The sequence below is a fragment of the Gopherus flavomarginatus genome, chromosome 10, assembly GCF_025201925.1.
Source record: "Gopherus flavomarginatus isolate rGopFla2 chromosome 10, rGopFla2.mat.asm, whole genome shotgun sequence".
NCBI classification, from domain to species: domain Eukaryota; kingdom Metazoa; phylum Chordata; order Testudines; family Testudinidae; genus Gopherus; species Gopherus flavomarginatus.
The window spans coordinates 14,260,475-14,278,894 of record NC_066626.1 but is presented as its reverse complement, the minus strand read 5'-3'; the positions used below and the strand labels follow the sequence as shown (position 1 = coordinate 14,278,894).

The following is an 18,420-nucleotide window of genomic DNA, read 5'->3' as shown; positions in this document are numbered from 1 at the left end:
AGAGTGGGCCAGGGCCCTGCATTTTGGAGTGATCTGGATAAATTCATGGATTTAAGTCCATTAATGGCTATTAGCCAGGATGGGTAAGAAATGGTGTCCCTAGTCTCTGTTTGTCAGAGGGTAGTGATGTATGGCAGGACAGAGATCACTTGATCACTACCTGTTAGGTTCACTCCCTCTGGGGCACCTGGCATTGGCCACTGTTGGTGGATAGGATACTGGGCCGAATGGACCTTTGGTGTGACCCAGTTTGGCCATTGTTATGTTATGTTCCTGTGAGGAGGAGGAGTGTGCCTGCCATCGACCAGCAAGTGCTTGCTGCTGTGTTTGCTGGACCTGAAGTTTCTTAATTGGTTAATAAAATGCCAGTTTAGGATTGAGCGTGAACCTTTTTAATTTAATTCATTCTTGTCCCAGTTTTGATGATAAATGAGGAAAAGAAAGACCTTTTCATATGTTTGTGATTTCTGACTCCTTCTGTGGCATCAGCTACCTGGATAAATGACACACTGTGTAGGTTAAGAAAACAGGTTCTTTCCTAGGCTCATGTTTTGTTTTTAAAGGAGTGTTATTCTACAGTTATAGCATGAGAGATGTGTGTTGTAGATTCATAGAATAAGTGAGGGAGAGGGAAGGCAGAAAGAAATTGGGAGTGCATTATATGCAACAAAATAGGGGATTTTCATATAAAAAATCTATTATAAAAAATCTGATTTACAGAACAGCAAAATTTAGTAAATACATCACCACATTTTCAGCCTCAGTCTTAAGTATAAAAGAATTTCTGCTAGAAACTAAGCCATACATGATATCTAGTTGGTATTGATATCTAACACTGGTAGCCGAGCTGGGACTGCTAGCAGCAAATATCTCCAGTAGCTGGTGATGGGACAGTAGATGGGGAGAGCTCTGAGTTACTACAGAGAATTCTTTCTCAGGTGTCTGGCCGGGGGTCTTACCCATGTGCTCAGCGTCTAACTGATCATCATATTTGGGGTCAGGAAGGAATTTTCCCTCAAGTCAGATTGGCAGAGACCCTGGAGGGGTTTTGCCTTCCTCTGCAGCATGGGGCACTCTCAGGTTTAAGATAGTGTAAATGGTGGATTCTGTGTAACAAATGATGATTTGTGGGTTTTAGTAACTCGCCAGAGGATAGAGTTCTATTACAAGAGTGGGTGAGTGATGTTCTGTGGCCTGCAATGTTCAGGAGGTCAGACTAGACCTTTCTGAATTTCAAGTCTGAGACTAATCTAGACTAAGTTCTTAGGAGCTGCAGACAAGTTAAATAGGGCCTTGACTCCACTCCTTTTGTATTGCAACCAGTTAGCCTCCTCCACCATTCCATGTGGTGGAATGTTTTCCCTTTAATTTAAAACATTATTATACTTTTTCTTCTCAAAGTAGGAGGTAATAAGGGCCCACCACCAACAACATATGTGAAAAAGCACAACAAATCAAAATGAGAACCAAGAAATAGCTAAACTAAGGATTGGCCATCCTCCGTGCGAAACTGCAGTGCCACATTCTCGGCACCAGATGGTGCAGTATGAGGGGATAAACAGCAGCACCCACAAGCCCCATCACATGAGCTAAAACAGAGTCCATCAGCAAATACCCACTGTCCTATATTGTGTCCTGGTCTCTGTTATGTAATGAGGTCTGAAAGAAGGAAGAAATCAGCTGTGCAGTATGCACCCTGCTGTTGTTTGTTTTTCTTCCTTACCTTTCCCCTGGGGCTTTCCATACAGTTTCAGTGAAGGATTTTAATGCGACTAAAATAGGTTTTTTGGTATTAACCTAAGGGATAAAGCTATTAAATGTTTTTCTCCTGCTCAGTGGTAGCCTGCTCTGTCACAGGGAGTAGTACAGCAATTCTGTAAATCCAGATTTAGAATAATTGCATACTTGTAAAGTAATAATAATTAACAGAAATGTTATTTTTGCACTTTAGGATTGATTTTATTGCATTTTTATTTGTGCTATTATTTCTCAAGCATGATAATAAAAATAGTTTAAAATTTCTTAGACTGTATTTCAAAATGGTTTAAGTTGATGGTTGTCTTTATTTTACAAAATGAACTTAACTAAACTTTACCTCACTCTGTTCCTGAAAACTCCATGCCTCCAGCTGGCATTCTACTGTTAAACACTAGTCAGGTGTTGCCCCCTCCACCAGTTGCCATTATCCTTCTTAGAATTATGAAACAAAACTTTAAGGAAGAGTCACCCAAGCTCTTCCCCTGACCCTGTCTGTCCTTGTTTGGAGACCCATAATTATCACCCCAACCTACAAATCTCTGCTCATCTACTATATATTAGACTGTAAGGTTCTCAAGATAGGAACCTCGTCTTGTGTCTGCAGAGCACCGTGCATGCCCATGGCACATGCAAGTAGCATAGATGTCATTAAGTTTATGTATGTCATAAAATCTGAACCTGTATATCTTAGAATGGGCACACTTCTTCATTAATATGGGGACAATCTGTGCTTTAGGATTTAGCTACTTCCTGCATTTTACTAGCATCTCCTCAGGAGTGAGAGCATCAACCAAGTTGCTTTTATTCACCTTCCAACATCTTAGGAACACTACCATCTTAGTATGATGAAAATGAGACTGAGCGAATGGCCATGCAAGCAAAATAGTCCTATTCTCTCACAAAAGGGCCTTCGATGTTATGTGGAATAAGGAGTGGTGATAGGAATGAAGCTTGCAGAACCCTACACAAGAATGTTTGGGACAGAAACTCAATTTCTCAATGTCACTGTGAGGGATCCCTCCCCTCAGCCCTTGCTTCATGAACAAGACCTCATGGCCAATAGTATGAAAGGCTGTTCAGAGATCTACTCATACTGACCATTTTCCATCCAGCAAGGAGACTGCTATGCATGGAGGCTGAAAGGGATCAGGGAAACCTGTGTAACTTAGATGACATAATTCACTTCTCCCAAACTCTTTCAAAAACTTTACCTAAAAAGACAATTTAAGAGACAAACCAACAACTGGCAGGATCACCAGCATCAAGAGGTGGATTCATAAGCAGAGGCCTAAAGGCAGCTGTTTTGAGAGAAACTGTGTGTATTCCCCACTTGTGAAGATGTCAGCCCTGCATAAGCAGGGACAGGGCATTGGTTGCAGACCACCTGGCTGGCTGTGGGCCTATCAGCTGGCACAGGGGTGGTGCTGGAATAAGCTAAAAAGATACATTTAAACTGCATTAATGTTAAAAATGTAAAAACATACTGAAATTTTCTGCACTGCAGCTGCACTATCCACCAAAAGGAACATCACTAAGCCCCCCACCTCTGCCCCTGGGACTAAACAAGAAAATGAAATATTTATATATAAAAAGAGAATTGACTAGATTGTATAATTCTTATATCTATTTAAAACAGCTAAAGGTAGTGGTGAGAACAATGCATTAAAAAAGAAGACAGTTAATGTTAAATAAAATGTTGCAGATGCAGCGTCCTAATTTCTCTTGGTCTGGGACTTTGCTGCTGTAGCACTAATGGAAAAGTATAATGTTTAGATGGTTCCTCAGTGGGTTGAAGTAAACGGAGCTACCTCAATTTACGCCATCTGGGGATCTGACCTGTTATGTTATGTTAGAAATATGAAACAGATTAAAGCTTATACTTTTTATTATGTTGATTTTTTTCCATTTTACCTATATTTATTTAACATTAGATTTTTTTTTGAGGTAACATATTAGAAGTTGCCTTCTTGATATAAGGATGGTAAATTACTGATCCCTGGATTTACTTATAATTTGGTTTGAGTAAAGGAAGAATATTTCTTATCTGTAATAAATCATGCCTCTCTAATTCTTTGTTTGAAATTTAGAGATAAGAACATTATGCAGATTAGTCTAGATTAGAGAATACTGTGGGAAACTTCACAAAGAGCTAACAAAGGTAAATTAATTGCCACTATAGTGACCGATGAAATTCACGATTGACAAAATTATCAGTGAATGTATACTTCTGGGAAAACTGGAGTTAAAGCTAAGGTAGCATCCCTAGATTTTACCCATTATTCTTACAGCTGATCAAAACTTCTGTAGCATCTCTATTTAGAATTAGAAATGGATATTTTTTAGTAAACTGAATATGAAAACCAATTATAGAATCAATACAGTGACCCATATGATTTTTTTAAAACTTTGAATTTAAATTTCATTCATTTAATGTTATCCCATATTGAGTTTTCACTATGCCTGGATTTTTATATGGACAATGTTTAACTGCATCATACAAGATGCAGATTGGCGGCTGAAGGTTTTAACAGCTGGATTGGGACTTTTAATAGTTGGAGGAGTCATGACACACAGTTTGAGATCTTGGGATAATCTTATTAAATTGTTGTTTCTGCTCGGAAATCATCAGCAGTGAAATGCTGCCATTTATGTTGCCCTGTTTACAGTTGAGAGTTAACACCTCTTGGAGATGAATAGGCAGTTCTTTTTCTGAACCATTGTTGTAGGCTGACTTCAGACTCAGAAAGGTAACACTGCATCAGGTAGCTTTGAAAATGTGAACCAAATAAGTGTTTTGCAACAACGAATGCTAGAAATCACAGACACAGACACACACACTAATATCAAGGATAAATTCCTGGCTGCAGAATCACAAAATGCCTGTGGTCCTAATTGTAGGTGTGTAAGAATCAGTCAGTGAGTATTAGTAGTGCTGTTTTCTAGGAGATATGATGGAGCTGAAGGGATAATGGATTTGTAATGTAGAGAGTCTGTTTTGTCCATGGTGTGCATCTATAGAACTTTTTGGAATGCAAGAATGGGAGAAGTGGATGTTGGGGTTGAACCAGACTTGGGAATTGGTGGGAAGAATAGAATGGTGGGGGAAAGGAATCAAGGGTGGAGACCAGCAGTCAAAGGTAAGTACATGCAGTTGGTAATGGTATGGCAATCAATTCATAGGGTCTCGTGGGCAATATTTAGCTCATTCCAAGAGGCAATAGTTGGGTCCCTGCTATGTGGAGTGGGAGTTATGGTCTTTGATCACAAATCTGAAAGCATTTGTATCTTGTATCTTTTAACTTAGAGCAGAATGGGGTGGGGGAAGGTTCATGAAGATTTAGCAAGAGTTAATGCTCTATTTCTATCAGCAGAAGCTGAAACTGATAGTTCCAAAACTCTCTGTGCTCTAATAATTTAAAAAAAAATGTAGTTTTAGGAAGTAAATGTAGCCTTTGAAACAATGCAGGGAATTACAGCTTTAATGGAATCTGTACTGGAGATGAAATGTGAAGCACTGCTCTTAATAAAGTGTATTTTATTCCTAATAAACCTTTGGTCCTTCTAAAAATTCTGAACCGGGGGGGGGGGGGGGGAGGGGAACCCTCTTAGATCAATGTAGGACTGTTATAGCTGAGAGTCATTCTGTTTCAGAGATTGAGGGGGAAAAAAAGGCCTAGTTTGTAATAGTTGGCATGCAGAATTGTGCACACACATTTCCATGTGTCTGAGCTGAAAGCAAAAATTGGGATTGTGTCCTGTAGCTATACTGTGATACCTTATGTCTATGCATGGATGATAATTTATTAATACAGTTTACAGAAAATTAATAAAAACACTTGGAAACAGAATTAGACAATAAGACCACCAACATCTGCCTGCCTATTTTGCAGTTGTGGGAAATTAGCCAGGTGGAACACACCTACCTTCCCCCAAGTCAGTGCTTCAGGTGGATATGAAAAACTCGAAGGTCTCTGACCAAATGCCCAGGTGAAGATTCCTTCTCATTCCCAAATCTGAGGATCAGTAAATCTCTGTGCATATGGGGTTTTACACAAAGTTCACTGGCTTCAATGAGAGACTTTCCATTGACTTCAGAGTGCTTTGGGTCAGGCCCATAAGAACGAATCCTATATTAAGTATCTATCTTAATGTATAACCTAAATTACTTTTGTATGTCCACGTACATTTCTTCTTCAGGCTTAGTAAGGTTCTGCTAGTAATCCATGAAATGTCAATATTGTTTACCCCATGAAAGATGTAGAGGGAGAGAGAGCCCTCCCTCTAATTAACCATAACTCTTTCTTTCTTGTGAATAAATCTTATGCTTGTAGAGTCCCTAATGGGAATTACTGCTGATAATTGGGGCAGTGTTAGCTTAGCGTTAATGTGGCATTTATAATATATTTTTGCATTGAATAGTTACTATATTTTCCAGTAAAAATAGAAATAACACATCATAGATCTGTATGTCTGTGTATATATTATAGACAGATAAATATTTGCTATAGGTATAATATAATGTCAACTTAAGATATTAAAATCAGGCAAGTATAATGATAAATATTGTATCAAACAGATGTAGAGTGGTCACACGTTTAAAAACTTGTCACTATCTCTAGAGAACAAAACGTTATCTCAGTATCTGCAAATGCAATGAATGCTGCAGTTTGGTAAGACAAATTTGGAAAAATTTTAAGCTTGACACCCTCATGGATAATATGTTTGTAATCAGGCCATTTTGATTTAGGAGCCTAACTTTAGGTTTTTTAAATTTGGCATGTGTATTTTCATGATCACTTATTTAAGTGCTGTCCAAGTTTGACGGTGTCATGACTTCAAAATGTATTTTCAGTAATGAAATGCTGTTGAGTCCGACAACAGACATTCCCAACAACACTGCACAGCATGTGTGTCAACTGTGGGCTTTGTGTATGCTGCCAGGTGTTTTGGGAATGGCATGGATATGGGGCAAATCCTCAGTTGGTGTAACCCCATTGACTTTAATGAAGCTACAGTTGATTCACACCAGGTGAGGATCTGATCCTTAATGTTGCAGGAAGTGTGGTATTGGGTACCTTTATTTTACACCTTCCTTGCACTTACTCACCACTACCAGAAGCTATCCTTCATGGGACTCTTCCTTTCACATGCAGTGTTTTTGACTGATGCACACCCTGCCCTCCCACTTGTTACGAAAGAAAAACTAGACCTTATTTGCACTACCCCAGAATGCCAATGGGAATTCATTTAGACTATTTTCCTATGTATACATGTTTTCTGGGCAGCTTACATCAGATGTCGAACTTACATCCCCAAGAGAGACAGAATTTTGGCCAATGAACTTGTGTTTCATGGAGCTTTTATGGGACTGTGTATTTAAAAGTTTGTAAGTAAATAAAGCCTCATTATGAATCACAATGACCATAAATATGGCAGTCATTCTGAATCAGTCATATTTTCCGTCACATCCATTTTATCGCTGTTTCCAGTTTCGTTTTAAAATTATTTTTGAATAACAAAACTTCAATGTTCTTAGCCCAAGAATATTTTTTTTTAGTAAATTTCCCTCCCATCACCCAAAATGTTGTCTATATAAATGAATAAAAGGAATAATAGCTCATCACTGTGTTACTTTTGTATGTCCTTTGAACTCAGAATTAGCTTGAATTATTAAAAGGGCAAATGATTCATTAATAATAACACATTTGCTCATAGCAATTTGGCAAAATTAGGGTTTCATCCTGCAACCCTTACTCATACTAGATGCTTTTATGCTTGGAAATATTTGCATTTGCATAGCATCATTGGGCCCCATGGTTTTAAAACTGCAGGGAGATGTAACTTTGAAAAGTTTCTTCTTGACGTGGGGTGTAATTGGTTTTACAATGATTTTTGATTGAAATAGCAGGTCGAAACCACTTGTTAAAAATGGCCTAAAACTATACTTAGGGTACATTTGCACAGCAAAGAGAGATCTCATCAACTGATTTGGGCTTAAAGAGTTTATGCTATAGAGATAAAAATAACAGTATAAACATTTGGGCTCAGGCTCTCTGAAATCTAGTGAGGTGTAAAGTCCCGGAACCCTACCACCAGCCTGAGCCTGAACGTCTACACTGTTACTTTTAGCCCTGTAGCATGAACCTGAGTCACTTGACCTTGGCTCTGAAACTCGCTGCCGTGTTTGGTTTTGGTTTTTGTTTGTTTGTTTGTTTTGCAGTGCAGCCATATCCTTTGACAATATTTCATAATGCCAAGTGAGCCTTTAAGATCTATCCAATAAATGGGACACATTTTTCAAGCTGTCTCAGTACGCATGTTTACGCAGCAATCTGTCAGACATCTATTGGAAAAGAAAGAGGGGGAGGAAGTAATAGATGTAAGAAAGGCCATTCTTTTACAAAGCACAGAAGACTGAATATCTTAGTTTGTCATCAGTCTGAATATACTCTTAGGAGTGATGTCCTGCTGTGATCCTTGAGGTCAGTACTGCAGCTGTTCACAGTCCTCACATTTTCATGTCAGAGAGGCTGATGGAAGGATGTTCTCAACAGAGTCATCAACTCTGGGCAATACATCCTCCACCAGTCTAACAAACCCAGTGTTTGCTGGATCTTTAAGGCAAGATTCACCCACACAGTAGTTTAATTTCCTGAGAGCCCTAAGACTTTGGTCTAATTCAGGGGTAGGCAACCTATGGCAAGTGGGCCGAAGGCAGCACATGAGCTGATTTTCAGAGGCACACTCACTACCCGGGTCCTGGCCACCAGCCCGGGGGGCTCTGCATTTTAATTTAATTTTAGATAAAGCTTCTTAAACGTTTTAAAAACCTTATTTACTTTACATGCAACAATAGTTTAGTTATATATTATAGACTTATAGAAAGAGACCTTCTAAAAAACATTAAAATGTATTACTGGCACGCAAAACCTTAAATTAGAGTGAATAAATTAAGACTCGGCACACCACTTCTGAAAGGTTGCCAACCCCTGGTCTAATTCCAGTTGTTGGGGTTAGTGTGTGGGGGGGGTGGTGACTGGAGGGTGCTCAGTGATACACAGGAGGTCATTTTAGATAATCTGATGGTCCCTTCTGGCCTTAAACTCTGTCTCTGTGTTTTCACAGGTATTTTCTCAGTGGGGGAGAGATCAGGTGTAGAAGTTTAGACATTTGACTTAAAGTCATTTGTAGCATTAGATTTTGTATGTGATCTCATGGCATTCTTTTCTTTGATGCATTTATAAATAAAATAGAAGGCCAGATCCTTGGCTGGTGTAAATTAGGGAATTTCTGTTATCTTCAGTAGACCTATGCCTATTTACATCTGACAAAAAATCTGAGTGGAGTTCTATTTTCACACATTTATACAATATATAATGAAGCTGCTGTATGTTAACTACTGTAATGAGACCTTACTGAGAGAGACGAGACAGAATTATAATGTTTAAATAATAATTTTTGGTTAAAAACTAGTATGGATTTTGAAAAAAAAATATTCTTCCCTTAACCTCTTTTACCCTTTTATGAAAGCAATTGTTTGAGCTTAAGTTACTTTATTGCTGATCACCTTAAAAATAAATTAGAAAAAGTAAGTTATTTTTGAAATCTGTTTACTTTCCACTGAAATAAAGTTATTTTAAGTATTTTTTTCTTTTATCTCAATATGACTTCATTAATACACACTGAAATGCCACTTTCATCTGAATCTGTAGCAGAAAGCAGTGTAAAGACAGGACTTTGAGATATTTTTGCACATTTTTTCTATACTTTATTCAAAATGTAACTCTAGGTTCCCATGCTGTACTTCTATAGAAGAAAAAAAGATGATTTGCAGAAGGCCTCAAAATAATCTTCCCATCCATCTTTGCTAATGACCCCTCTCTCTTCATTTTTCCTGGTAACAGTGGCACCAAACTGGTCACTTCAAGCGGAGACACAACAGTACGGATATGGGACTTCACAAAGGGTGAATGTATTCTGACTTTAGAGGGGCACAGCCGTGCAGTCTGGGACTGCTCATGGCACTCCTGTGGAGATTTTGTGGCTTCTGCTTCCATGGACAACACCAGCAAAATATGGGACATTAACAGGTGTGTACTTATTGAAAATCGTTGTGTGATTGATTGATAACTATAATTAACAGCAAAATGTGGTATGTTTTAGGTCACTTGCAGAGCTATATATTTAGGCCCGATTCCAGTAAAGCATGTGGTTGGCTTTCAGCATGAGTAGTCCCACTGATGTCAACATTAGATTAAGAATGTATGTGCTTTGCTAGATCAGGGCTTTAGTCAGATGAGCGGTGGGAGACAGGTAATTTAGAGTATTTCAGAACAAGATTGTTTTATTTTGCATCTGAATTTCCTTGGTGATCAATGCTTTGTGAGCCACAGGACTGGCTCCAGGCACCAGCTTACCAAGCAGGTGCTTAGGGCGGCAACTCCAGAGCGGGGCGGCACTTTAAGGTATTCGGTGGCAATTCGGCGGACGGTCCCTCACTCCCACTCAGAGCAAAGGACCTCCTGCTGAATTGCCGCAGGTCACTATCATGGCTTTTTATTTATTTAATTAATTAATTAACTAATTTTGGCTGCTTGAGGCGGCAAAACCCCTGGAGCCGGCCCTGGTGAGCCAGAAACTTAAATGTGTGTTTTGTCGGCTTTGTTTTGGCACATGACTACACTACACTTTCTAAACTTAGACTAGACCAGTAAAACAATATTTCACTTATTGTAAGTGTGATTCCTGACTGATTAAAGGACACATGCCCTATATCCAGACATGCCAAACCTGTGAAAAAAATGCAGAAATTTGGCTTGTTTTTGGCTTAATTGGCTTGTGAGTTGCTTGTTGGCTAGTTTTTGGTTTATAGCTTGTTTGTTTGGCTTGCAGCTTGTTGTAGCTTATTGCTTCTTTTTTTAGATCGGCTCCCGGCAAGCAGGCATAAGGGGAGGCAAGCAGGGTTAAGGGGGGGAGAGAGTCAGGGTGCACAGCAGGCCCACCACAATCCCAGACTGCAACCTGGGAGACCTAGTCACACACAGTGGGGGGAGGTTCTTTGGGATTGACTTGTTTTGAAATAGGATTAGCTTGGTTTTTGCTTTATTGTGGAAGTCGGAGTACTTATTTACTGTGTGAAAGTTGACAACTGTGCCTATATCCTTAATTTCCTTCTTTGGTCAAATTAGAGCCCACTTTATAGAAATACCTGTGTGTTTCTGCCTACAGCTCTGCTAACAATTCTTCCACTTTAATGAGATGGCATTTTAGATTTATTAATTTGCATATATGACTCCTTGTCCCAATCTAATCTCCCTCACCTTGCAGTTCTGGCTTCTATCCCTTCTGCATTTGAACCAGGCCATTTTCTCTTCCATGCTTTCTGGCCCCAGCCGGGGGTCATTGACAGCACAGGAGAGACAGTCTTCTGCTTTCATTTTCAGTCCCTAAACCAGGCCTGGACTACAGCAGTCCAGAGGTGCAATTGCAGGGAAAATCCTATTCACTCTTGGGCTGGAGCATGCTCAGTGCTGATAAAGTCTTCAGAGTTTTGTACCTTATTCACAAAAGTCTAGCAACTCTCTGCAGAGCATCTGTGAAGCGCAGTTTTTCAGAGCCTTAAAATTTGTCCAAATTTGGGCAGATTTTCACAAGGTCGGCAAAAAGCACATCCTTGGCACAAAGGCACCTCTCCTGCAAAATTTCAAGTCTCTTCTTCAAAGCGCGGGGGCACTAGATCACTTCAAAGAAAGTTTGCCAGAATTTTTTTATCATGAACGAAACACTGTATTTTTCACTAGCATTGTCCTTGGGAATGGATGAACCATTATGACTGAAATAAATAAATAAATTTGCAGCACTCCTCCAGCTTGTGAAATTTAAGCCCAAACAATGAAAGTTTAGCAAAGTTGTAGGCAACCAAAAACAGGGTTTTTATAATTGGAAGTGTCGGGCAACCTTAATAAGAGGCCGTTCTACCAGCCTAACTATAGCAACCGTCTCTCTGAAAAGTCATAATGGTCGGCATTAATTTGAAACTTCTCATGTCTTCATCTATTGATCGCTTGTGTAGTTGCCTCTCTTCTTAACTTCTTGTAACTTGATTATTTTTCAGCATAATTTAAAACATAGTCGTGACCTCTAATGAATAGTGCTGAGAATAGCTTTAATTGTATGTCTGAATGGTTTTAAATTTGCTTAGGGGTGGTTACGTTTTAGACATCTTAAAATATCTCCACCAAGGAAGCTTTTGTTGTCGGAGAAATTAACATAAAGCTTCACCACCAACCCTAGCCTCCCACTCCTACTAATTTACAGCTGGCCTTTCTACCTTCTCTGTACAGTCTGATGTACATTTTGCATTCGGCAGTAGGTGAGGCTCAACTGCTCCTACAACCACAAGTAAGCAGCACAGGGACAATGTGAAAAATATAATGGTTAAAATCTTAAGTAATGAAAGTGTAAATTCTTAGCTAGAGTCAGAGGTGGTACAAGAATGTTGTACAATATAAACAGTCAGACTTAGGAGACTCAATGGTTATCAAATTAGGATGCTTACGTGGAAACTTCACTGGTTGATTTTTCTGTGTTGTAAAAGTAGCCTATGTTCTTATTTACTTTAATTTGATCATATTGAGTCCAAAAGGCAATAACAGAATGGCCCAGCTACTCTACTGTGGTTAGATTTCTTTGCACAATGTACTGTAGAAAATATTTTCTGTATATACAGTATGTACAGACTGGCTATAGAAGACCTTTGGAAACACTGATCCCTACAAATAGACAAGTATTTACTATTCCCTACTGAAGACTCAAAAAGAGAATATTTTGCTTGTCTCATTAAATACCTCAAGCTGAGTATAAAAAAAAGAGGAAGGCACTGAAAATATGTTTGAAAATTTTGACTTTAAAATTTTGCACACTGGTCCATGCCACATGAGTCAGGATTCTCTGTGCATAATTTATCCATGATACTCCCACTCCTTGAACACTGCACGCAGTTCTGGTCATCTCATTTTAAAACAGACATATTAGAATTTGAAAGAGTATAGAGAAAGGCAACAAAAATGATTAGGGGTACGGAATAGCTTCTATATGAAGAGTGATTAAAAAGACAGCACTGTTCATCTATGATGTCACAAAAGACAACATGTTAATAATAATTTCATTATGAATGTATTTGTATTTCAGAAGCACTCAGAGGCCCCAGTCAGCACTTGGACCCCTCTCTGCTAGGCAGAGCGCACAGATGTAATGAAAACACCCTCCCTTCCAAAAAGAATTTACAGATTACATGAAGTGCTTTTTAAAACTTACATTGCTTCAACTGTGGCTGCAAGTGCAAACAAGCTACTCCCTATGTAAACCTAATGAGTCCTTTGTACCACAGGGGGAAAACTGTCTTACTGGCAGCTGGATATTCACCTTGTATAGAGGCTGCTGTTGGGGATAAACCAAACCCCTAGCTACAGTCAGGGGAAGGTAAAGGTGATGCCACTTGCCAAGCTTCACCTATTGCTCCTACAACTCTGGCTGAGGTCAGTGTACTCCCCATTCAAGTACCACATGAAAAAGAAGGTCACAGTCCTACTTCAAGTGCTGAGGGAGATGAGCTGGAGGCGAGACTCCAAATGGTACGAAAGGGAGGGGTGCATTCTCTACCCCCTCTCTGACAGTGACACTCAGCACGTACTATCAGGAACAGCATAGGGCGCCTGTAACACTGGCTTGCATGGCATTCTTATCTGTTCCATGGAACTCCACAATGTGGATCTTGACAGACAATGCATCTGCAATGCATTACATAAACAAGTGTCCGTCTGCCAGGAAGCCATCAAGCTATTGACATGGTGCCATCACCACAGGATAATCCCATTGAACAGTTCTGGCAGAAATTTCCCTCCCAAAATAGAGCCTAAAGCAGACACCTGCCCTGAAAAATTTCATCCTAACAGCAGAAAGATACCAGCCCTTCCTATAGCAACAGAGGCACAGCTGTTTGGTTGCTCAGGTTCTTTCCTCTTACATTTTCATACATTTCAATGCTTTGTATTTGAAATAGAACAGATTTATCTGAACACAGGTTCCAAATGAGTACCTCCATAGAGTAAAAACGGATCCAGTAGCCCCTCTCCTGTCTCCAGTCTTTGCTGGTATAGTCAGCAGGGGCGGCTCCAGGCACCAGCGCAGCAAACACGTGCCTGGGGCAGCAAACTGTGAGCAGCACCCTGCCGGTCCCTGTGAGGACGGCAGTCAGGCAGCCTTCGGTGGCATACCTGTGAGAGGTTTGCTGGTCCCTCAGATTTGGTGGCAATTTGGTGGTGGGGACACCGAAGCCATGGGACCGGCAGATCTCCTACAGGCAAGCCACTAAAGGCAGCCTTCCTGCCATGCTTGGGGTGGCAAAAAAGCTAGAGCCACCTCTGATAGTCAGAGCTGAAACCAACAAATGGAGGGAGTCCCATGGTGCTGATAGCTTAGTGTGGACCCTCTGACACCTGTCAGATTTACCCAGGAAGTGGGTTTGGCTGTATTAGAAAAACTTCAGTTGTGAGCCCTCAAATGGCTCAAAATAAAACCTTTTCTGATGTGCTTTCCCTGGTGAAAATTACCCAAGTACTGAGCCAGGTGGTGCTGAGTTCAGTAGACATCAAAGAGAAGTCTGCTGTCTGTTCCTGACTGCTGCTTCCCATTACCAGAGTCTCCAACTCCACTAATCTGACAGTGTGGCCACTTTCCATTTTCTCTTTATTTTAAAAAAATCTATATTGCATGCTGCTTACAGCTCCCAATTCAACCTTCCTAAAAGAAAGTACAGCTTGTGTTACTCCCAGCAGCCAGCCACTTTCGCTTCCCCACAACTGAACTGCTGCTGCTTCAGCTGCTTCTTGTCAGCAGATCGATGTAAAGATTTCATTTTACTGTTGGACAGGCTGAATCCAGAGCACAGTACGCTCTACATGTACCCTTTTACAGAATGTGAAAAGTAGGCCAGCCGCCACTGAGGAAAAGGGGATCTGATGACAGAAAGGCATGATGAGATATAATATAGGAGATCCAACCTACGACTCCAGTCCTGCAAGACAGTCAGATGGAGTTGACCCTAATTCCACACTGACTGCTCACAGGTGAAGGGTCATTCTCTACGTAATGGTACTATGTAAATCCATGATACTCCCACTCCTTGAACCTGCAGTTCTGATCATCCCATTTCAAAACAGACATATTAGAATTTGAAAGAGTATAGAGAAAGGCAACAAAAATGATTAGGGGTACGGAATAGCTTCTATATGAAGAGTGATTATCTTGGAGGAGATACAACTGAGGGGGTCTACGATAAACATCTGTAAAATCATGAATGGTGTGAAGAAAGTGAAATAAGGAAGTGTTATTTTCACCCCTTCACGTAACCTAAGAATCAGGAGTCACTCAATGAAATGAATAGGCAGCAGGTTTAAAACAAAGGAAGTACTTCTTCACAAAACACACAATCAACCTCTGGAACTCATTGCTAGGGGATGTTGTGACGGCCAAAAGTATAACTGGGTTCAAAAATAATTAGATGTGTTCATGGATGATAGGTGCATCAAGGGCTATTAGCCAAGGAGGTCAGAGATGCAGCCCCCTAAGACTCTGTCTTTCAAAACCTGGGACAGGATAACAGGGGATGGATAGTTTCGATAATTGCCTTGTTGTTTTCATTGCCTCCAAAGCATCTGGCACTGGCTACTGTTGGAAGACAGGGTACTAGGCTAGATGGACCATTGATCTGACCTAGTATAGCCATTTTTATGTTCTTACAGAAGGTGTTGTAAGCTAGGGGCGTAAAAGAAGGGAAAAGTTAAGTTAGATATTAAACCATATTAACTTTAAAAAAATACAGTGGTCCCAGTAATTAAAAGCATCTGTTTTTGCTAAATTGATATGTATTTTCCTCTTTTCTTCATTATGAACCATTTTGCATAGCAAAAGTTATGTCTAAAAAGAGAATAAAATATATTACAGAGCCTTTTTTGTAGAAATGTAATAGCTGTACTGCACTGCATGTATATGTAATAGTCAGCCTATTCAGTCAGAGGGAATTCAGCTGTCTGAGCCACAAGGCCATCCTTTCTCTACCTGCAGTCCCTTGTTTCATTCAACACCTTTCAACTTCTGCAACAAACAAGTTTGAAGTCCTTCAGATAAAAGCCTCATTCACTGCACAACCCTGATTTATTCTCAAAGCACTGTCTACTCTGTGCACTGAATGGCGTAGGGGAACTATGTGGGGGAATGTGCTCATATAGTTAAAACTATAATTCAGAAGGACAAGGATGGGCTTTTGGTTTCTTTATTTTGTTTTTGGAGTGCTTGACTTTACAACCTTGGCATTCTGTTGACTTAGGTTTTTAAAATGTAATTTCCTATGTTTATTTTTTTTTAATTTAGGCAAATGCTGCTCTAACAGCTCTACTTCTCAATTTAAAGGGCAAACGTTTTTAAACATTTGTAAAACAATGCATTTTCCCCCCAGCCTTATTCTCAGAAACAGCTGAACTATTTTTACTGAAACATGCCAGAAAAATTCAACCTCATGCTAACACTCAGCATGGGAAATTTCAGCCTGAATTGTTAAAATTTTGCAAAGTTATTAAAAAAAAATGAAAAAGGGTCTCATAACGGACAGTTAGGCAACCCTGACAACAGACATCGCAAAGAGCTCTGCCTATAATATTAGCATTGCGGTTATGCCTAAAAGCACCAGTCAGGGATCAGGAGCCCATTACACATGGAATGAAAATCCAAAGGAATTTACAGTCTAGGAGTATGATGAGAAAACAGGTGTATGCAACAAAAAGATCCGATGGGGGAGGGATTATTATGATTACTGTAGTAATCAATGGTAAATCATTCAATTTAATCCACTGCTAAATTATTTTTAGTATTGATAAACTCATATTTTTATAAATGAGTTTTTTTCACTGCTAACATACTTAGATGGGTGTCCTAGATACATTCTAACACTCTGGGAAAACATCACTTTGAAAAATACTACAAGTGTAAAACCGATATCAGGGCTGTTAACCAGAGATGACACATGGAGGGGAGTATGCGGGGTCACATGCTTCCCTCCCCCCATTTCTTGGGGCGCCTCTGGTGATGAGGCCCAGTAGCAAGGAGGCCACACTCCCCTTGGCAGCAGGATTCTGTTTCCCTGCAGTGCGGGGAGGGAGGAAGCAGCAGGGTGGCTAGCTGCCAGCTGAGCTCCTCTCTCCACTACATGGGGCTGCTTCACCTTCCCTGCTGCTGGAGGCAGAGGCAACTTGTGGGACTCCAGCAGTCCCAAGTGGTGGGGGAGGAGCTCAGCTATCAGCCAGCCGCCCTCCTGCTTCCTCTCTCCCCATGCTGCGTGGACACACTGAGAGTGCCGCTGCCAGGGCGAGTGCTACCTCCTTACTGCTGGGCAGCCACGAGAAATGGTGGGGGGATGTGACCCCCCCCGAACCTTTCATTTGTGCCCCAGCCAGAGCTACGGGTCCCCTCTGCTGCGAACTGTCACCTTTCCAAAGAAGATGCATTATAAATAAGCAACACGCAGAAAATCTCTCCTTGATGATGAATCTGCTTGGTACTTATATAGCAGTTTTATCAGTAGATCTCAAAGCGCTTTACAAAGGAAGTAAGCAACACTATCCCCATTTTTACTGATAGAGAAACTGAGGCACAGTGAGGCGAAATAGTTTGCCCAAGGTCACCTGGCAGGCTAGTGGCACAGCAAAGCAGAGAACTCAGAGCTCCAGTCCAGTGCTTGATCTGCTAGGCCACATTTCATAGTAATGAAAGATAATCTTTGTTCTTTAGAAATAAACTCAGATTTCATAAAGAAATTCCCTGAACTCCTTCACAATAAATATATAATTTCTGCAAATGCCTAAGGCAATTTCTTTCCTGTATGGTTAGTTTGGTATCAGGAGTCTTTTTGCATCTTTTCTATCAGTTTACCCACAAATGCTACTTCCGTAAGGATTTGAAATGAGATCAGTATTAGGATCTTCATCACTGATGGGAGTTAACACAGAATTTGAAACCTAAAGCAGTTCTAAAAATATAATGCATTTATGATAAGACATTAGAACACACACAACTTAGGCCTGGTCTACACTACGCGTTTAAAATGAATTTAGCAGTGTTAAACCGAATTAACCCTGCACCTGTCCACACAACGAAGCCCTTTATATCAATATAAAGGGCTCTTTAAACCGATTTCTGTACTCCTCCCCGACGAGAGGAGTAGCACTGAAATTGGTATTGCCGTGTCGGATTAGGGTTAGTGTGGCCGCAATTCGACGGTTGGCCTCTGGGCAGTATCTCACAGTGCACCATTGTGACTGCTCTGGAAAGCAATCTGAACTCGGATGCACTGGCCAGGTAGACAGGAAAAGCCCCGCAAACTTTTGAATTTCATTTCCTGTTTGACCAGCGTGGAGCTCTGATCAGCGCAGGTGGCAATGCAGTCCCAAATCCAAAAAGAGCTCCAGCATGGACCGTACGGGAGATACTGGATCTGATTGCTGTATGGGGAGACAAATCTGTTCTATCAGAGCTCCGTTACAGAAGACGAAATGACAAAGCATTTGAAAAAATCTCCAGGCTATGATAGACAGAGGCCACAGCAGGGAC

The 18,420-nt window shown here is 40.4% G+C and overlaps 1 protein-coding gene across 2 annotated transcripts in view; it reads left to right on the top strand.

Annotated features, from left to right (window-relative positions):
- SPAG16 (sperm associated antigen 16) overlaps nt 1–18,420 on the top strand; it is an 817,531-nt gene that overhangs the window by 532,302 nt on the left and 266,809 nt on the right. Inside the window, exon 12 of one of the 2 annotated variants that reach the window (XM_050916164.1) lies at nt 9,663–9,848. The exons of the other annotated variant lie outside the window; for it this stretch is intronic. Coding sequence (XP_050772121.1) covers nt 9,663–9,848 — 186 coding nt within the window. The remainder of the gene's footprint in view (nt 1–9,662; nt 9,849–18,420) is intronic. 2 annotated transcript variants of the gene reach the window in all.